This window comes from Salvelinus namaycush, chromosome 5 (assembly GCF_016432855.1).
Source record: "Salvelinus namaycush isolate Seneca chromosome 5, SaNama_1.0, whole genome shotgun sequence".
Lineage (NCBI taxonomy): Eukaryota > Metazoa > Chordata > Actinopteri > Salmoniformes > Salmonidae > Salvelinus > Salvelinus namaycush.
Genome location: NC_052311.1, coordinates 58,516,198 through 58,537,886, shown reverse-complemented (window position 1 = coordinate 58,537,886; position 21,689 = coordinate 58,516,198). Strand labels below are relative to the sequence as shown.

General features: G+C 45.8%; 1 protein-coding gene across 1 annotated transcript in view; it reads left to right on the top strand.

The window, feature by feature from the left end:
* Positions 1-20,988, top strand: part of arhgap33 (Rho GTPase activating protein 33) — a 30,952-nt gene extending 9,964 nt beyond the window's left edge. Inside the window, exons 2-17 of the mRNA XM_038994604.1 lie at positions 7,611-7,702; positions 8,840-8,924; positions 11,790-11,876; positions 12,135-12,272; positions 12,623-12,715; positions 13,228-13,350; positions 13,981-14,058; positions 14,438-14,504; positions 16,124-16,174; positions 17,452-17,601; positions 17,949-18,051; positions 18,210-18,354; positions 18,460-18,542; positions 19,107-19,214; positions 19,389-19,537; positions 20,476-20,988. Coding sequence (XP_038850532.1) covers positions 7,611-7,702; positions 8,840-8,924; positions 11,790-11,876; positions 12,135-12,272; positions 12,623-12,715; positions 13,228-13,350; positions 13,981-14,058; positions 14,438-14,504; positions 16,124-16,174; positions 17,452-17,601; positions 17,949-18,051; positions 18,210-18,354; positions 18,460-18,542; positions 19,107-19,214; positions 19,389-19,537; positions 20,476-20,669 — 1,746 coding nt within the window. The 3' untranslated portion in view covers positions 20,670-20,988. The remainder of the gene's footprint in view (positions 1-7,610; positions 7,703-8,839; positions 8,925-11,789; positions 11,877-12,134; positions 12,273-12,622; positions 12,716-13,227; positions 13,351-13,980; positions 14,059-14,437; positions 14,505-16,123; positions 16,175-17,451; positions 17,602-17,948; positions 18,052-18,209; positions 18,355-18,459; positions 18,543-19,106; positions 19,215-19,388; positions 19,538-20,475) is intronic.
* Positions 20,989-21,689: the final 701 nt, after the last annotated feature.

The following is a 21,689-nucleotide window of genomic DNA, read 5'->3' as shown; positions in this document are numbered from 1 at the left end:
CGCTGGGTAGACACTGGGTAGACACTGGGTAGACACTGGGTAACGCTGGGTAGACACTGGGTAGACGCTGGGTAGACGCTGGGTAGACGCTGGGTAGACGCTGGGTAGACGCTGGGTAGACACTGGGTAGACGCTGGGTAGGCGCTGGGTAGACGCTGGGTAGGCACTGGGTAGGCACTGGGTAGAGCTGGGTAGACACTGGGTAACGCTGGGTAGACACTGGGTAGAGCTCGGTAGACGCTGGGTAGACGCTGGGTAGACGCTGGTAGACACGGGTAGGCGCTGGGTAGACGCTGGGTAGACGCTGGGTAGGCGCTGGGTAGACACTGGGTAGAGCTGGGTAGACACTGGGTAGACACTGGGTAGACGCTGGGTAGAGCTGGGTAGACGCTGGGTAGAGCTGGGTAGACACTGGGTAGACACTGGGTAGAAACTGGGTAAAGCTGGGTAGACGCTGGGTAGACGCTGGGTAGACGCTGGGTAGACGCTGGGTAGGCGCTGGGTAGACGCTGGGTAGACGCTGGGTAGGCGCTGGGTAGACGCTGGGTAGGCGCTGGGTAGACACTGGGTAGACGCTGGGTAGGCGCTGGGTAGACACTGGGTAGACGCTGGGTAGGCGCTGGGTAGACGCTGGGTAGACACTGGGTAGACACTGGGTAGACACTGGGTAGAGCTGGTGCTGAACCACTGCAGCCGTTCTTCCCAAACCAGATCAGAATTCCGTTTTTCCCGGTCCCTAAAGAGAGGCTGGAATACCAGGCATGCATTATATGGACTGTTGCTGTTGGATCAGGGCACAAACATTCAAACTATGAGGTGAGATCTGATGACAGTGGCCTTACTGAGAGAACCAGGGCTTATCATTTAAAGATGTCTAAACTGAGAGGGGGTTTATATAGCATGCTGGATCCTCTAGACTCAACAGAACACGCTTTCAAGGTCAGCCTACTATACAGTTCTTCTCTGTACCACCAAGACTCCCTCCTCTTGGCCTTGTCGAAACATTAAACGTGACACCTTTTTATAGCCCCCTTATGTGGTTTTGCTATGATGTGGAGGTTGTGTTGCCCTGTATAACTGCCAGTTGTCGCTGGATAGATTAGGAAGGAAACCAAGCGTTTATATAAAGCGACCTGACTGCCCGTCAGTCTGTCTCCTGCCCCTCTCATAGAACAGCTGAGAAGCCTGAGCTCTGGCAATTGCCCAGGGTTCAGATCGCTGTGTGTGTGTGTTCACACCGTGAAATATTCAACAGTCAAGTATGTGTCTGTGCACACGCACACAGACGTAACCGCCAGGTCCACTTACCTGTCCCTCTGAGCAGAATGCACTGAGAGGGGACAGGATTGTCGGTGATGGCTGGGCGGAGGTAACCATGGGAGACCGATGGTGACAGACAGATGGATGGACAGAGGAGATGCGTAGCACTGGAGATGGACTACACCAACATCTAAAAAGAAGCCCCGCCCCCCTTGAAAGGTTTGGGAAGGGTCCCTCTATGTTCAAGAAGAGGAGGATGCAGAAAGTAGAGGACAGAAGAAGTGGAGAGAGAGGGCTGCTGTTGAATCAATGAGGGGGTGTGAGAGTGTATGACTGCAGGGGTTATTACCCTGCCTGAATGCCATTAGGTTTCTCATGTCTTTGGTTTTGGTCTAAAGAAGACCTCTCTGTGTTGTTGCTGTACAACAATACCTACTGGAGCCTAGTCTCTTAGGATTAACGGCTGGTATTGTCCCGGAAGGTTGTGTGTGGATACTGCCCTGCTCTGACCGCCTGCCTGTGTCTCTGACTGCCTAGCTAACTGTTGTTTGGGAGCGGTGGCTTCCATGGCAGATCCAGTTCCAGGTGCCTGTTGTTCCATACCGGCTGCCCGTGAAACTCTAGCCTGGTGTAGAGTGAAGAGGGGTGTGGAGTTACTGGAAGAGCACTGACATGGCGTGGTCCTCTACACTCTGTCTCTACTGGCACTGACTGTCATGCCAATGCCTTGTCTGGCCTGGTGCAACAATTGGATGACCTTTAGCATCCATTAATGTACCAGTCGGGTGGTGAACTAAGGTTTTAGAATGTTGGAGATGGAATGAATGCATGTTGCAGACAGTCAGTGCAGACTGGATACAGGCCAGGGTTCTTGTCTATAAATACCTTATCCCCTGCTTTGTAATGATGGACTCTCAGCTCGTTGATTTTCTCTGCTGTTGCCACGTTGTCAGCCTCGACTCAGTCCCTCTAAGGGGCCGGGCTGTACTGAGGGCTGAACAGACACATCTTGGTGTGTGATACGCTCAATGCTGGAGTAATGCAGCTCTGATGTATTCTGATGAAGCCTAGCTGTGCCCAGTTTAGCTCCAGTGCTTTCAGCCCCTAAGGGCCCCGCTGTGCGTGTGTACACACACACACACACACATACCAGGTGGAGGCAGGGCTGTCCAGGCGTACTGTTAACAGTCAATTTACCACAGCAAGCCTATGCCAGGTGCTCGCTCGTCCACTCTCCCCCTCACTCATCCAGGAACGGTGAGGGTGTCAGTTGTCCCTAAGCGATTGACCAGGACCAGTTTGGTTTTGTGTGGGTAAGGTCAGTCCCGGGAGGAGTGGTACTGATCCTAGGCCAATACTCATTTTTCATTTCTGTATCCTTTAAAGGTGTTGCAGGAGCCCATGACAGGCCGAGTAGTGGAGAATCTGGTCTTGAACCTGGCTTGTACCCTTCCAAACTGTATCCAGTCTGTTATTGTCACAGTTTCTGTTGGCATGTGAGAGTGAGACATTGTAAGATAGAAGATAGGCCAACTCTCTGAGAAAGCGGTAGATTCTCCTACACTTGTTCAGGTAGAGGCCTTTAGCTTCTGAACATGAGGTTTTGATATTTGATCCCATTGAGTATTTTAAGGAGAATCGGGAATCACTCATCCACATACTTTTAGCCAAATTTCCATCCTCTCCCCATCTGGGCAAAACCATTTCTCACTGTCTTTGTTGTGAATGGAGATGGTTGTCACCAATTCATCTCATGGGGGTGACAACTAGAGGTCGACCGATTATGATTTTTCAACGCCGATACTGATTATTGGAGGACAAAAAAAGCTGATACCGATTAATCGGCTGATTTATTGAAATAAAAAGTTTTATATATATATATATCATACACACACACACACACATTTTTGTAATAATGACAATTGCAACAATACTGAATGAACAATGAACACTTTTATTTTAACTTAATATAATACATAAATACACACACACACACAGCTCTGAAGTGACAATGATACTGAAGAGTCTGCTTAGGAGACAAATACTCTCAACTGTTTGAATAAAAATAGAGTTACCTGTGATGAATGTTGAAAATAAAAACTGTCATTTCTATATGCAGGAAATCCTATTTTAATAATGGGCATGGTAAGAATTGATGACCAAAGTGCGAATCATAATTACCATGACACCTTCTAGCAAAATCTGAAAAGCGGTTCCTTCATTTATTCCATAGGATATTTTTTACATTCACTTAAAATAAGGTCTGTGTTTCGTGTAGGCTTACACCACCTTGCCAATTTTATAACTGTGTAGATATCCATAGGACAAGGTAACTCTGATCAATATTGGCTAAATATAAGCGAAGATCATTTTTTTTGTAGAGTGGATTTATGAAAATATGTCGACAAATGTTACCTTATCCTAGTGAGATTTACACGGGTATCAAAACGTCGAGGTGGTTTAACCTGTTGAGGACAGAGGGCGCTGTTTTCACTTTGGGGGAAAATCGTGCCCAATTTAAACGGCCTCGTACTCAATTCTTCCTCGTACAATATGCATATTATTATTACTATTGGATAGAAACTACTCTCTAGTTTCTAAAACCGTTTGAATTATATCTGTGAGTAAAACAGAACTCCTTTTGCAGCAAACTTCCTGACAGGAAGTGGAAAATCTGAAATCGATGCACTGTTCTAGGGCCTGCCTATTAAAGTTCTTGATATTTATTAGTTTAGATGCACTTCATACGTCTTCCACTAGATGTCGACAAGCAGTGAGAGAAGAAATTGAGTGTGTAACTTGATCTGGGGTCGCATAATAGCTCTTGGCATGACGTGTCACCAGTTTCCTGTTTTCTGGAGAGCGTGAGAAGGGACCTGGATTTGCCTTCTGATAAGCTGTCGTTATGGACGACTAATATCTCCGGCTTTGATTTTATTTGATACATGTGACAATATCATCGTAAAGTATGTTTTTTCAATATAGTTTAATCAGATTATTGAAATTTTTTCGGGAGTTTTGCCGTGTTCCATTCTCTGAGTTTGTTGACGATGGAGAGATTCGCGCCACTTGGCAAGTGTGCTTGCTAAATCGAGAGGGAAAAAGGCCGTTCTAAAACCAAACAACGATTGTTCTGGACAAAGGACCCCTTGTACAACATTCTGATGGAAGATCAGCAAAAGTAGGAACCATTATATGATGTTATTTCATATATCTGTCGTACATGTGAACTAGTAGTTTGCGGCCAGGTTTTGGGCACGCTCTCGCCATAACGTAAACTGCATATCGTAATGAAGTTATTTTTAGAATTCTAACACGGCGATTGCATTAAGAACTAGTGTATCTATCATTTCCTATACAACATGTATTTTTTAGTTATGTTTATGAATAGTTATTTGGTCAGAATATGTGTGTCAGAAAAAGTGTCAGAAAAATATCCGGACGTTGTGGGAAAAAGATGCTACGTTAGCACAATGTATAACCACTGATTTCAGCTCTAAATATGCACATTTTCGAACAAAACATAAGTGTATGTATAACCTGATGTTATAGGACTGTCATCTGATGAAGCTTATCAAGGTTAGTCAAAAATTATATATCTTTTGCTGGTTTATTCGCTATCGCTAACGTGCCTATTGCTATCGCTAACGTGGCTTGATGAATGAATGCGGTAGTGTGGTAGGCTATTGTAGTAAGCTAATATAATGCTATATTGTGTTTTCGCTGTAAAACACTTAAAAAATCGGAAATATTGGCTGGATTCACAAGATGTTTGTCTTTAATTTGCTGTACACCATCGATTTTTCAGAAATGTTTTATGATGAGTATTTAGGTATTTGACGTTGGTGTCTGTAATTACTCTGGCTGCTTCGGTCCTATTTGTGACGGTAGCTGTGATGGTAGCTGCAATGTAAAACTGATTTATACCTCAAATATGCACATTTTTCGAACAAAACATAGATTTATTGTATAACATGTTATAAGACTGTCATCTGATGAAGTTGTTTCTTGGTTAGTTTGGTTGGTTCTTGGTTAGTTAGGTTGGCTTTGTGCATGCTACCTGTGCTGTGAAAAATGTCTGTCCTTTTTTGTATTTGGTGGTGAGCTAACATAAATATATGTGGTGTTTTCGCTGTAAAACATTTTAAAAATCGGACATGTTGACTGGATTCACAAGATGTGTATCTTTCATTTGCTGTATTGGACTTGTTAATGTGGGAAAGTTAAATATTTCTAAAAAAGATCTTTTGAATTTCGCGCTCTGCCTTTTCAGTGGAATGTGGGAGGAGTTCCGCTAGCGGAACGCCAGAGCCAGACAGGTTAAGCCTGCACGAAACACAGACCTTATTTGAAGTAGATCAAGACATTCTCTATGGAAGACATGAAAGGGAAAATAACGAAGGAACCCCTTTCAAGTTCAGCCGCAAGTTATTACAGGAATTATAACGCGTTGACTATTTCTCTCTAAACCATATACCTTTGACTAATCCGGAAACTATCACCTCGAAAACAAAAGGTTTATTCCGTTCCGTATTTTATCTAACAGGTGGTATCCATGAGTCTAAATATTCCTGTTACATTGCACAACCTTCAATGTTGTCATAATTACGTAAAATTCTGGCAAATAGGTTCGCAAAGAGCCAGGCGGCCCAAACTGTTGCATATACCCTGACTGCGTGCAATGAACGCAAGAGAAATGACACAATTTCAACTGGTTAATATTGCCTGCTAACCTGGATTTATTTTAGCTAAATATGCAGATTTAAAAATATATACTTGTGTATTGATTTTAAGAAAGGCATTGATGTTTATGGTTAAGTACATATTGGAGCAATGACAGTCATTGATTGATTGTTTTTTATAAGATAAGTTTAATGCTAGCTAGCAATTTACCTTAGCTTACTGCATTCGCGGCACAGGCAGGCTCCTCGTGGAGTGCAATGTAATCAGTGTTAGAGCATTGGACTAGTTAAATGTAAAGTTGCAAGATTGGATCCCCCGAGCTGACAAGGTTTAAAATCTGTCGTTCTGCCCCTGAACGAGGCAGAACGTTCCTAGGCCGTGATTGAAAATAAGAATGTGTTCTTAACTGACTTGCCTAGTTAAATAAAGATTAAATAAAGGTGTAAAAAAATAAATAAAAAAAAATGGCAAATCGGCACCCAAAAATACCGATTTCCGATTGTTATGAAAACTTGAAATCGGCCCCGATTTACTCGGCCATTCCGATTAATCGGTCGACCTCTAGTGACAACCCTGTGTATATTACAACCCTTAGTCTATTTGGGACATATTTTCCTGACAACAGACAAATGACCTCTGTTAGCCTCTACCAAAGCCTTATGGGTGTAATATACACTGTGTGTGTGTGTGTGTGTGTGTGTGTGTGTGTGTGTGTGTGTGTGTGTGTGTGTGTGTGTGTGTGTGTGTGTGTGTGTGTGTGTGTGTGTGTGTGTGTGTGTGTGTGTGTGTGTGTGTGTGTGTGCACACAGTGAGTGATTGATGTTCTTTCCCTCTGGTGGTTGACAGCTCATCCGTGCTGCTACCTGTTTGTGTAGGAGTGGGTGTGTTGGTTTGCATTCATCAGCTGAAATAATATGGAAAGGAGGTGAATATTGACATTGAGAGCGGGAGAGAGAGGTAAGAATGAAAAGAGGGACATATTTGTCTTTCGTCGATTACATGGCTATATGCTGGTTTAGAGATGAGTGAAGGTGGACCTAACGCCAGAGGGAGAGGAGTGATGTGTGTCTGGCTTGCCGTAGGGCCTGTGAAGGTGTGAGCCGTGTGATGGTTAGAGCTGTGTTTCCACCTGCTATTGAGTCAGTGCGCATTCAGCTCCGCTGTGTGACGGCTGCTGCATCGTCATGCAGATCCTGACAGGAAGGACTGGATACGCGCAGGGGGACAGGGATTTACTAACTAACAGTTTATATATGCTACACAATGTGAAGTAGAATCAGACACAGCTACCACTACTACAGTTTGCTCTGTCCTCTGCAGTGGTGTTAGTTGTGCTGTGTTTGTGTAAGTATCTTCTGCATGTTATGTACTGTAGTCAGGAGTGACATCATGGGGCTGAGGAAGTTGCTTTGACAGAGTCAAATCACCGTCAAGAAGGAAGAGCCATGCTGTATAAAGATTTTGTAGATGGTGTAGCCTATAAACCATACTTTTACTACAGTCAATCTAGATATATCTGATGTCTTCTTGAGATTCGTGTCCTCCCTATCTCCCTTTGAGGTACAGTCTTGACCACCACCCCTGGAGACAGACAGACACCATGTAACGTTGACTGTTGTGTTTTACTAACTGTGTCTTTTTCCTCTTTGCTCATCTCCCTCCCTAAGGCTTGGAGCACCGATAATCTGGACACTTCCGGGGAGCCCACTACCCGCTCCGTGGGCACCACTGCCAACTTGAAGGGGAAGATGAGCAAGAGGTGAGACTGCCACTAAGACTGGCACACTGCCCTCTGGGTCTTAATCATTTCACTGAGGGTGGATTGCAACAGTTAAAGACAATTTAAAGAGGGTGGAACAAGTACACTGCTGACCTGCACGAGGGAAATGTGGCTGCAGTGTAGTTACAGGACGCAGAAGTGGTGTGAAATGTGAACCATTAGGCATCGATGGAACTTTGGTGCCAGACAAGGGATGCCAAGCATAGACTGAGAGGAAGGGTGTATATTTTATATACTGTAGTATTTCAGGTCCGCTATACTTTGTAGCTGTGCTCTGTGATGAATGCCCTTGTATGGACATCCCTGTCAGGTCTTAAACCACTTCTGTAGAGACACGGGACGGAGAGAAGTTAAAGCACAAACACATACAGGGAACCTCAGAACTCCCCTTACGGCCCTCGCAGTGCTGTGAAACAGGAAGGTCCCCAGTTTCATTTCCCCCTGGCTGCTGTGAGGTTATGTGGTAGTTGACAGTGGGAGGTTGATGTGATGTGAAGCTTAGAGGAGTGAGTGATGTCACTGATCAAGTTTGGCCCTGGTCACCGTATTGCCACTAAATAACCGCAGGTTGGCATAAAACCTAACCTTAACCACACCACTAAACCTAATGTCTAACCTTAAATTTAAGACCAAAAACACATTTTTGTTTTCATACATTTTTACAATCTAGCCAAATTTGACTTTGCAGCTGGCCCATCTAGCAGAAATCGCTCATATCTGCCTGCAGGTCAAGATTCATGACAATAAACGTGGAGCTGCAAAAATCACCATGCCATGGAACTGCCGCAGTCAGTGTGTGCATTTGGGAGTAGGGACATGCAAAGCAGTCTGCTCAGGGTGGTTTCTGTTCAAACTAGAACCACGGTCACTGTCAAGCTCCCATAGCTACAGCTTTGTTTGTCCCGGAGCTTCACTCCTAACCTAAGTGTAGGCCTACTAATTTACCCAAACATAGACACTGTATACAGGGCTTCTACTACTGCACTAACGTTAGAACAGTGTTGGTCTGCTGCTGTAAAAGACAAATAGATTCTCTGTATTGTGACTCACACACTCTGTGACTGTATAATGCTGCTATTTAATCTAATCTGACTGCTGTGTGTGTTTCTATCTCAGGCTGTCTGTTGTGAAAGGTCACTTCCCTAAGCTTGTTGACTGTGCCCACTTCCACTATGACAATGTGGAGTTTTGCTCCATCGAGGTAGGTTTTGACACAAGACTGCGTGCGGGATAAAATGCCCATTTTAGAAATGTAAACTACAAAGATGTCCTGCTTGGCTGACTGTAAATGAAGTGTTTTAGCCATGTCTATTACTAAGGTCGTAGGTCCTTATGGATGTTCCAGTGGCCTGCATTAGAACCCCAGCCTCATGCTGTAATGTTACTGTCGTGACGACAACCCCAGCCTCATGCCTGTAATGTTACTGTCGTGACGACAACCCCAGCCTCATGCTGTAATGTTACTGTCGTGATGAGAACCCCAGCCTCATGCCTGTAATGTTACTGTCGTGACGACAACCCCAGCATCATGCTGTAATGTTACTGTCGTGACGACAACCCCAGCCTCATGCCTGTAATGTTACTGTCGTGACGACAACCCCAGCCTCATGCCTGTAATGTTACTGTCGTGACGATAACCCCAGCCTCATGCTGTAATGTTACTGTCGTGACGACAACCCCAGCCTCATGCTGTAATGTTACTGTCGTGATGAGAACCCCAACCTCATGCCTGTAATGTTACTGTCGTGACGACAACCCCAACCTCATGCCTGTAATGTTACTGTCGTGACGACAACCCCAACCTCATGCTGTAATGTTACTGTCGTGACGACAACCCCAGCCTCATGTCTGTAATGTTACTGTCGTGACGACAACCCCAGCCTCATGCCTGTAATGTTACTGTCGTGACGATAACCCCAGCCTCATGCTGTAATGTTACTGTCGTGACGATAACCCCAGCCTCATGCTGTAATGTTACTGTCGTGACGACAACCCCAGCCTCATGCTGTAATGTTACTGTCGTGACGACAACCCCAGCCTCATGCTGTAATGTTACTGTCGTGACGACAACCCCAGCCTCATGCCTGTAATGTTACTGTCGTGACGATAACCCCAGCCTCATGTCTGTAATGTTACTGTCGTGACGACAACCCCAGCCTCATGCCTGTAATGTTACTGTCGTGACGACAACCCCAGCCTCATGCCTGTAATGTTACTGTCGTGACGACAACCCCAGCCTCATGCCTGTAATGTTACTGTCGTGACGACAACCCCAGCCTCATGCCTGTAATGTTACTGTCGTGACGACAACCCCAGCCTCATGTCTGTAATGTTACTGTCGTGACGACAACCCCAGCCTCATGCTGTAATGTTACTGTCGTGACGACAACCCCAGCCTCATGCCTGTAATGTTACTGTCGTGACGATAACCCCAGCCTCATGCTGTAATGTTACTGTCGTGACGACAACCCCAGTCTCATGCCTGTAATATTACTGTCGTGACGACAACCCCAGCCTCATGCTGTAATGTTACTGTCGTGACGACAACCCCAGCCTCATGCCTGTAGTGTTGCTGTTGTAATGATCACATGTGAACAGGACTGACACACTACTAATAACCTCACAGTACAGGTCTCACTGTGGGTTACTGTGGGTGTGTGTGTGTTACCGCATGTCTGTACTGTGTGTGTGTTCCTGTCAGAATGCGTCAGGGCTATGGCCGGAAGGGGGCGGGGTGGGCACAGTGGAGAGATGAGAGCAGCAACATCTCCAGGGCTGAGGCTGGCTCTCTTTCTTTGTACCTGACCTACACAAACTCACTCACGCGCAAACAAACTCACTCCGATTTTCAGTCCATGGGCATCGTAGTGGAAGAGCAGCAGTACTCTCTCTTTTTCTCTGACGTTCTCACTCATACCTCTCTAGATATAGATAATGTAACGTCATCCTATTACAAGGATTAGGTAACTTAATGCCATTTTAAACATATTCATGATGATGAACTCCATACACCTGATGTAGTGAGCGACATCATCACCTCCATGTCTCTCCCCACCCAGCACAGCTGTTAGTGCTCTCGTTCTCTGTGCTGGAGCATGCGTGTGTGTGTTGAGCAGAGGGAGCACTGCTCATTAGTGTCTGAAGCCCCTGAAGAAAAGAGATCTGAAAGAGACCATTCTCATCTCACTGTCCTTGCTCTCTGAGTCAGAAACAAACACACGCCAAAGCGCCTCCTTTTCTTCCTCTTTCTTGCATTTGCTTTCTTAAGTCTCTCTGGCTCCTTCCTCTTTACCTCTCCCTCTCTCTTCCTACCTCCCTCCACTGAGTGTCTCTCTCTCTCTCTCTCTCTTTCTCTCTTTCTCTCTTTTTCTGCTCTCTCTTTCTGCTCTCTCTGTATATCTCTCGGCGTTAGTCATAGTGGATGTGATGTGAAGGTCCTTCAGACAAACGCTCTGAAGTCCACAACGCTGCCGGTCTCATATCAGATGAAAGTATTTTCTATTTTAATCTGCCTGGAGCCTCAACACCGCCCTCACTTCTTCCTCCTCTTCCCCCCCAAAAAGAAAAGACAACAACAAAAAATGTCTTCCTTTTGTGCTTGTTTGTAGAAGCCCACTTGTTTGTAAATCCGGGCCACCAGAACCCCATGGGTGTCCTACGGCTCCACCCGAGGCTTTCTATTAGCGACACATGGCTCTGTTGTCACTAGTTTAGCAGGCTTGTCTTTTCACAGCTTTCTCTGCATTGTTAAGTCCATTAACCTTTACTGTTTGTTGGCTGAGATGTTGTCGGCCATTTTGAAAGATCTCCTGATTTAGTTGGCTGCTTTATTAGAAAATGCAGAATCTGGGCGACTAGGAGGGAGGTTGTGTAAAGGTACCAGGCAAGGATTGAGATTTCCCTGGATATAATGTATCCTGATCGTGTGTGTAGGTATAGGAGGGTGCTTTGCAGTATCCTTGTATGTGTGTTTGCTTATTCGGTGTACAGTAGGCTATATGTTTTGTATAGTTGCTCCACCTGTTCCTCTGACCCATGCTTGTGTGTGTGGGTTTCTGTTCCTCAGTTGCAGTTTGCAAACGAGCAGAGCGATGCCAGCTGGAACTCGGGCTCTGCCAAAGACCTGGTTTTCCTGGTGCAGGTGTCCTGCCAGGTGAGTGGGCACGACCACATACCCTCACCAAACACGAGTGCACACGCACTCGCACATCTCCTTGCCAGGGCTATATCTAACCCAGACACATTCACACCAACACGTACACTTAGACAGAGTGGGAATATATTTCCCCCTCCCTCTCTCCTCCTGTCTGACTTATTCCCCCCTTCCTTGTTCTCCTCCTCACATTAATATTTCTGTCCCGTCTGTCTGTCTGTCTGTCTGTGTCTGTCTGTCTGTCTGTCTGTGATGTAGGCTAAGACGTGGATGGTTCGGCGCTCCTATGAGGAGTTCCGTACTCTGGACGCTCACCTCCACCAGTGTATCTACGACCGCCGTTACTCCCAGCTGCTGCCCCTGCCACCCCTCAGCGAGATCGGGGACAGGGTAGAGGTGAGTGGGGACTGTGGGAGAGCTTATTTGTTGAGGGGGTTATGTAGCATTCTGGCTGAATTAGCTGTAGAATGTTTTTCTGTACTGTATGGAGGTCGATGGTACCGCTGTAGGTTAGCATGAAGACCTCTGAGAATGACATGAAATTACCTTCATCGAGGTTATGTAGTCATCGTTGTCTGTGACCTGTCTGTCTCTGTACACCTTTGTTCTCTGATTCTAGCAGGTGTTGATATTTGGGTCACCTGTCTTCATCTATGGTATCTGGGAGTAGATGTATGTAAATGGTTGTCGGCTCCTACAGTAGCTGTGTGTGAAGTCCTGCGTCAGTTGTTTTTGTTGTTTGTCAGATCTTCACCCCGCTGCTGTCGGAGTACCTGAGCCGCCTCTCCATGATCGTGGACAACAAGCTCAACTGTGGGCCTGTGCTCACCTGGATGGAGGTGAGACTATTAAAGTGTCTTTAGAAAACATAAGAGAGTGGACTGTGTGGTCCAGTGGTTACAGCCGCTGACCCCGGCTCACATATATGCCAGAGTCAGCATGGGTTCGAATCTGGCCCACTGCCTTTTGATTCTCCCTCCCCCATCTTTCACACGGTAGTACTATCTCTTCAATAAAGCAAAAAAAAATAAAAAAAACTTGGTGGGACTGCTTTTTTTTTTTTAAAGGAGTGGGGCTGCCCCTCCCCCTGAAGACGTTGAAAGAAAGAGTGAAGGTGAGAATAAGCTGTAAAAACATGGAAACATAAGAAATTGGCCAGAGAAAGAAGACAATTGTTGGGGAAGACCAAAGAAGAGTGGGAGAGAGAAAGACAGACTTAGAGAGACAGGCTTTGTCTTACCACCTGTGCATTAGCCCTACTACTATAATTAAGGGATATTGAGAAAGTGGTGTAATTATTTGCCCGTCTATTCCTTAAACAACAGAGGTTTGTGTTTGCTGTTCCCCCCAGATTGACAACCGTGGGAATCGGTTCCTCCTGAAAGAGGAAGCTTCGCTCAACGTTCCCGCCATTGCCGCTGCTCATGTCATCAAGCGCTACACGGCGCAGGCCAGCAACGAGATCTCCATTGAGGTATGGAGCTGCTGCAGGGATACACAGAACCAAATGAGATTTACATTAGTGGCAGTCATAGTTTTCAGATTTCTGTGTCCTCTGTCTGGGCCTTGGTCTCTCTGTTTGGCTGTCACCTTCCTTTTCCTTCTCTTTTTCCTCCTCCATCTTCATGTTCTGTCTATTCCTGTCCTCTTCTCCTCCTCCTGCTCTACATACTGTTTCTGTTTCTGGGCCAGAGCACCCTGGAATGGGGTGAGCCAAACACTGAGCACATTTTAGCTCTCTTTCTTTCTTTGTGTCTCTCTCTCGGTCTCATCTCCTCTCTGTCCTGTCCTCCTTACAGTGGGGAATGGCAACTGTATCTCATCTGTTCTCCTTATCTGTTATCTGAAATAAGTGTGAGTGTAGTTCAGCCAAATCAGGCAGGACTACATTATGCCCTGATCCAGCTTGTTGTGTCTGGATAATGTTTAGTTTTGGGGCTGGTGTTTTGACTGCCGAGGCTGTATTATGTGTGTTGATGTACTTTTGGCTCTGGTGGTGGTGGGGGGGTGATGTTAAATGAAGTCATCTGGCTCGTTTGTCTGTAGACTTTGTCTGAAGTTGGAGGTTGTTTAATGTCTTTGTCTAATGTGTGTGTCTCTCCAGGTGGGAGATATCCTGTCTGTAATTGATATGCCACCCAAAGAGGACTCCAACTGGTGGAGGGGGAAGCATGGCTTCCAGGTACACGACACAATCACTGGAGACTTCCACCACTGGCTGTCTCCCTCACCCGCACGCCTGTCTCCCTCACCCGCACGCCTGTCTCCCTCACCCACTCTAAAGAGTCCCGCTGCAGAACAACAGTTCTCCAGATGATGGCTACATTCAATATCTCACGTCTCCATGTTTCTGTACTTCCTTTTCCCTTCTTGTTTTGTTTCCTCTTTCTTTATATTTCTTTCTTTCACTGTTCTCTATTTTCACCAAGCTTCTACTTTTAACTCATTTGCTCTTGTTTTTTAACCTATGTCATGTGTAAGCTATTGTGTGTGTGTGCCCAAGTTTTTGTGTGTCCGTGCTTGTTATCCTCAGTTACTTTGATGGTCTTTCCCCACTTTAGGTGGGCTTCTTCCCCAGTGAGTGTGTGGAGCTCATCAGCGAGAAGCCTCAGTCCACCGCTAAAATAGGTAGCTTACACACACACACACACACACACACACACACACACACGTTATGACACCACCATACTGAATCCCACTTACTGTACATTATCACATACAATGCCTTCGGAAAGTACTCAAACCCCTTGACCTTTTCCACATTTTGTTGCGTTAGTCTTATTCAGAAATGTTTCCCTCATAAATCTACAGACGATACCCCATAATGACAAAGCGAAAACGGGTATAAAATAAAAAACAGAAATACCTTATTTACGTAGGTATTCAGACCCTTTGCTATGAGACTCAAAATTGAGCTCAGGTGCATCCCGTTTCAATTGATCATCCTTGAGATGTTTCTACAACTTGATTGGAGTCCACCTGTGGTAAATTCAATTGATTGGACATGATTTGTAAAGGCACACACCTGTCTATATAAAGGTCCAACCAAACCATGAGGTCGAAGGAATTGTCCGTAGAGCTCTGAGACAGGATTGTTTCGAGGCACAGATCTGGGGAAGGGTACCAAAAGAACACCGTGCCCTCCATTCTTAAATGGAAAAGTTTGTCACCACCAAGACTCTTCCTAGAGCTGGCCCGCCCAGCCAAACTGAGCAATTAGGGGGAGAAGGGCCTTGGTCAGGGAGGTGACCAAGAACCCGATGGTCACTTTGACTGGGCTCTAGTGTTCCTCTGTGGAGATGGGAGAACATTCCAGAAGGACAACCATCTCTGCAGCACTCCACCAATCAGGCCTTTATTGTAAAGTGGCCAGATGGAAGCCACTCTTCAATAAAAGGCACATAACAGCCCGCTTGGAGTTTGCCTAAAGACTCTCAGAACATGAGAAACAAGATTCTCTGGTCTGATAAAACCAAGACTGAGCATTTTGGCCTAAATGCCAAGGATCATGTCTGGAGAAAACCTGGCACCATCCCTACGGTGAAGAATGGTGGTGGCAGCATCTTGCTGTGTGGATGTTTTTCAGCGGTGGGGACTGGGAGACTAGTCAGGATTGAGGGGAAAGATGAATGGAGCAAAGTACAGAGAGATCCTTGATGAAAACCTGCTCCAGAGCACTCGGGACCTCAGACTGGGGTGAAGGTTCACCTTCCATTAGGACAACGATCCTAAGCTCACAGCCAAGACAATGCAGGAGTGGGTTCGGGACAAGTCTCAATGTCCCTGAGTGGCCCAGCCAGAGCCTGAACTTGAACCCGATCGAACATCTCTGGAGAGACCTGACAATAGCTGTGCAGCGATGCTCCCCATCCAACCTGACAGAGCTTGAAGATCTGCAGAGAAAAATGGGAGAAACTCCCCAAATATAGGTGTGCCAAGCTTGTAGCGTCATACCCAAGAATACTCGAGGCTGTAATCGCTGCCAAAGATGCTTCAACAAAGTACTGAGTAAACGGTCTGAATACTTATGTAAATGTAATATTTCTGTTTTTTTAAGTAAATTTGCAAACATTTATGAACTGTTTTTGCTTTGTCATTATGGGGTACTGTGTGTAATTTGAGGGGGGGGGGAGAAACAACTTAAGATATTTTAGAATAAGGCTGTAACGTAGGGGTATGAATACTTTCCGAATGCACTGTGTCACCAGATCAATGTCAGATGTATTGAGTGACGTTTGTGTTTCCAGATGGAGATCCAGCCAACGCCAGCGCACCAGGACCTCCCTCTCCTACATCCGGTAAACAGACGCAATCAACCAATCAATCACTACTGTATGAGTATTCAGTCTCCACAGAGCGTGTCGACGGTTTTGCAGGGGATGGCTTGAAATGAGTTTGACAACATGCAGTACTAGCTGTCATGGTTACTATGTTTTCTTTCTGGCATGCAGCATATATTGCTTATATTTAATTGAACTGTATATAACAGCCACTTTTCCTCCCTCCCTTGTATCTTCGTCTTCTAAGTAAACATTATAAAATTATATCTCTCTCTAGACAATTTTTTTATTAAAGGATCCATGACCTCGTGTTATAACCAGAAACACACAGCGGATCACATAGTTTCAAAATTACTCAGCCCATAGGTTATTTTGCTTGCCTAATGTGGTCACCACAACATCTTTGCTATCTTCATATTTGTATCTCCGACCACAGTATATCTCTGTTTTGGGAGTGCGAAGTACAGAACAACAATGTATTTAGCTGGTGTTTCAACCGCCTTCCTGTTGTATCTATTGCCTTTCTCTCTTTTTCTCTCTCTCAGTTCCTCAGCCTTGATACCTAAGACTTGCTGGTAACAACAACTGAAATGGAATTTCTCTCATTAATCTATTTGTCATCTAATCAGAGTCCTTCCACCGTCCTTATCTTTCCTAACGCCTCATCTCTCCCCTTAATGCAGGGCCTGTATAACACACATTTCCCCTTAAGCCAACCAGGAAACGTACAATAGCCATTTATACAACTAGCCAAGCCTAGGGCTGTTCGCATGGCAGGAGTGGTAAGGATGTTTTTAGAGTAGAATTAGTGTACATGTATTTTAGTCACCCATAAATCATAAAACACAATGGAGCTTGTTGTATAAATGAGAAGCAAGTCATTGTTTTAGAGGAAGACGATACAGGTTTATTATGACCAATGACAATCATTATTTCCTTGCTCCTAATCTTCACGATGCGTTCAAGTAATCTGCTGCTGCTTATTGTTCTAATGATGTTGGTGGTCGTGGCTCATTGGTCCAGAACACGACCCAGCCTCCTACTAGTGTCCATGCTCCAGCTCCCACTAAACTCTCCTATTTTCTCATGTCTTTTCACCCGTTTTATATTTGATGACGATGATGACATTCATGGATACACATACACACGTGAACACACATGTTTGCAGGCACTTCTCTGTACACACAAACAAAGACACGCCCCTCACAAAGATGGACCCCTCACCCACCACAATAGTCTCTCTTTCCCAATGTAGTGTCATTACTCAGCAGCTCTCTGTCGCCCCCCTCTGACAGTTTCTAAGAAGCACGGCAAGCTGATGGGATTCCTGCGCACCTTTATGAAGTCCAGGCCCACCAAGCAGAAGCTCAAACAGAGAGGCATTCTTAAGGAGAGGGTGTTCGGCTGTGACCTGGGAGAGCACCTCCTCAACTCAGGACTGGACGGTACATAAAACACACACTTATCCTCACGTAACCTTTTGGGGATGTAAAGTAGTTGTCAGTATCTTTGGGCTTGTGATTTTTATAGTAACGTAAGAGTAAGTTGCTGGCTGCAGAGAGTGAGCGGTTTTGGTGTGTCAAGTGAACTCGGAACAATATTTAAGTCAATCATGCCATTTTAGGATCACATTAGTGCTTCGGAGTTGATGAAATGGGCCCATTCCCCTAGTTAGAGTTCTACAGTTCTAATTCTAGAGTCTCAGGGAGTCATCTCTGTGTGTCCTTGAGAGCCTGGTCTGGTTTGGTGTACTACTGTAACGTGTGACAAGGATCTTTGTGTGCTTCTCCAGTTCCACAGGTTCTGAAGACCTGCTCAGAGTTCATAGAGAAGCATGGTGTGGTGGACGGCATCTACAGGCACTCTGGAGTCTCCTCCAACATTCAGAAACTCCGGTACCACTCCTCATGCTAACCCTGCATGTCAGGCCCTGAACCTGTAAAGACTTAGAAGAACTACATAGATCATTGACTGCATGCAGAAAATACATATAGGCAAATATGCAATACTTTTTTGGCATTCAACCCTATTTGACACTCTCTCTGTCCACCAGACATGAGTTTGACAGTGAGAACGTTCCAGACCTGACCAAGGATATGTACATGCAGGACATCCACTGTGTGGGGTCCCTGTGTAAGCTCTACTTCAGAGAGCTGCCCAACCCCCTGCTCACCTACCAGCTCTACGACAAGTTTGCTGTGAGTACATGGCCATAACCCAACACAACTCCCTCCAACTGAAAGTGCTGTCCATTGTCAAAGGCTAAACTTGCCATCTGTTTTTTCCCTGGTCTTCCTCCGTAGGACTGTATGGGAGAGATGACAGACGACGAGCGCATGGTGAAAGTACATGATGTCATCCAGCAGCTCCCACCACCACACTACAGGTATACACAACACAGCCATGGAGACAGAGACTACAGGTATACACAACACAGCCATGGAGACAGAGACTACAGGTATACACAACACAGCCATGGAGACAGAGACTACAGGTATACACAACACAGCCATGGAGACAGAGACTACAGGTATACACAACACAGCCATGGAGACAGAGACTACAGGTATACACAACACAGCCATGGAGACAGAGACTACAGGTATACACAACACAGCCATGGCGACAGAGACTACAGGTATACACAACACAGCCATGGCGACAGAGACTACAGGTATACACAACACAGCCATGGAGACAGAGACTACAGGTATACACAACACAGCCACGGAGGGAGACAGAGACTACAGGTATACACAACACAGCCATGGAGACAGAGATTACAGGTATACACAACACAGCCATGGAGACAGAGACTACAGGTATACACAACACAGCCATGGAGACAGAGATTACAGGTATACACAACACAGCCATGGAGACAGAGACTACAGGTATACACAACACAGCCATGGAGACAGATTGTGGATTGATGTTGTCTCTCTGTCAGGACCCTGGAGTACCTCGTTAGACACCTGGCTGGTCTGGCCACCTGCAGCGGAGAGACCAACATGCACATCAAGAACCTGGCCATTGTCTGGGCCCCCAACCTGCTCAGGTGTGTGTCTGTGCCTACCTGTTGTGGATCGTTCCTATAGAAATATATCTTTTAGAACAGGTGTGCCTCTGACATGTACAGTGAGGAATCATGTCAGCTCTATTCATGGCATTTCTGTCTGCAACACCTTCCTGGAGTTGACCCTGGTGTGGCTGTCTGTTGTCTCCGTGGCAGATCTATGGAGATCGAGGCGGTGGGTCTGAGTGGTGCTGACCCGTTTAAGGAGGTGCGGATCCAGTCTGTGGTGGTGGAGTTTCTCCTCAGTCACGTGGACGTGCTCTTCAGTGACTCCTTCACCTCTGTAGGACGCTTCACAGGCACAGGTATGCACATCACCATAACCCAAACGCTGGCTTCTCTAACGCTCACTGGACACAATCCTCCGAACTGGAGTTCCATTTGTGTGGATACACACATTTCCCATTGAAATCAATGCATTATTTGCATCAGTCGGCAATCGTCAGTGACGTGTGGATTTCAAGTTAGGATTCGACTGAAAATGTCTTCTCTCCTTCAGAATGCTCCCTCTGTCTTCTCTCCCTCTGTATCAGCTCTGTGGTTTTGTGTTATCAATGCCACACAGAGCATTTACCTCAGAGCCTCAAAGCCTCTTTTTAGTACCTACAGTAACTAGCTTTACTACTCAGCCAGCCAGGCTTCCTCTATCCTCTACTTAATGCTTTTAGTTGTCTGGTTAAACAGAGAGCTTTGGTTATAGCCCTGTATATAATGGATGACACTTCTACCACCATTACAACTGTCACCACCACCCGCTGTCCGCCGCTTTTTACCCCGCAAATGCTGTAAATCTATGAAAGCAACTCTACTTGAATGAGTCTGTGATATATTATTTCATTGCACTCTTTGTCTTGCCTCGCAGCACAGTGTAACATGTGTATGAATAGTCTAAAATGGCAGTAATATAAGTGATTTAAGCATGGAAAGATTTTTCCACTGCATCCATTTGCTTCATAATTGATTGTCCAAAAAGTAGTACAATATTTGGCAACATTTTGTTCTTTACTCTCGATAAACATCAGTATTAAATATGGAATAAAACTGAAAACTTACCATAAAGTGAGCCCTCAGCCACACTGATACTGTAACCATCCCACTGGGCACAGACTTCAATTCAACGTCTATTCCACCTTGATTCAATGTAATTTCATTGAAATGATGTGGAAACAACGTTGATTCAACCAGTGTATGCCCAGTGTGATGGAAGCAGCAGATAGTGAGCGAGAGCTGTGTGTCTCCGTAGCAACGGGCAAGCTGGAGTGTAAGGTCTCTCGGCAGCACCAGAGAACCAGGCTGGTGAGTCTGCAGGAGGCCAGGGGTGAGGAGGAGGTGGCGGAGGCCAGGGGTGAGGAGGTCCCTAAGGCCCCCAGGCACCCTACAGTATCTGCTCCTCTTCTGGAAGTCACCGTAGAGAGGCGACGCTACTCCATGTTCTGACCGTCCGTGCCTTCTCTCTCTCTCTCCCTCTCCCTCTCTCAATGCTGGATGCTTACAAGCGCTCTATAGCGTTGATTGGTTTAGTTTAGGCTTGGTCTACTTTTGGCTTCTGTGTGGCCCATTTGTCCTGAGATCTCTGTACGATGTGCACAAGAAAGAGTTCATGATGAATGTGTCTCATCCTATTGGGCTTTTGTCTGTTGTTTTCCAGTAGATAGTAAGTATAGCCAAGTTGGCCTCTCGAGTGGCGCAGTGGTCTATGGCATGTATAAACCCACTAGAGATTCTGGGTTCGTGTCCAGGCTCTGTCGCAGCCGGCCGCGACCGGGAGACCCATGAGGCGGCGCACAATTGGCCCAGCGTCGTCCGGGTTAGGGGAGGGTTTGGCTGGCAGGGATGTCCTTGTCCCATCGTGCACTAGCGACTCCTGTGGTGGGCCGGGCGCAGTGCACACTGACACGGTCGCCAGGTGTACGGTGTTTCCTCCGACACATTGGTGCGGCTGGCTTGCGGGTTAAGTGGGCATTGTGTCAAGAAGCAGTGCGGCTTGGTTGGGTCGTGTTTTGGAGGACGCACGGTTCTCGACCTTCGCCTCTCCCGAGTCCGTACGGCAGTTGCAGCAATGAGACAAGACTGTAACTACCAATCAATTGGATACCACGAAAAAGGGGTAAAAAATCAAACATTTAATATAGCTAAGTTTTGTGTGCACATGCTGATATATGTTTGTATAAACCCAGTGTCTCTTCATGGTTTGAGTCACTGGTCAACTGTAAACTTTCACATGATTTTTCTATTGTATTGACAGTTGAATAGGCAATAAACTTCCATCCTGGTTCAAATTCATCCCATCTTGATGTAAATGTGGTCGGTTACATTTTGTGTGTACTCCAATATTTATTTTTGTCATTTTAAATAGTTATTAAAGTAACTTTTAGGTTGTTTTGCGCTGTAATGCTCAAACTATTAAAGAATAGACGTTGTTTTGATCAATGTGTCACAAATGCTGTGGATGTTTCT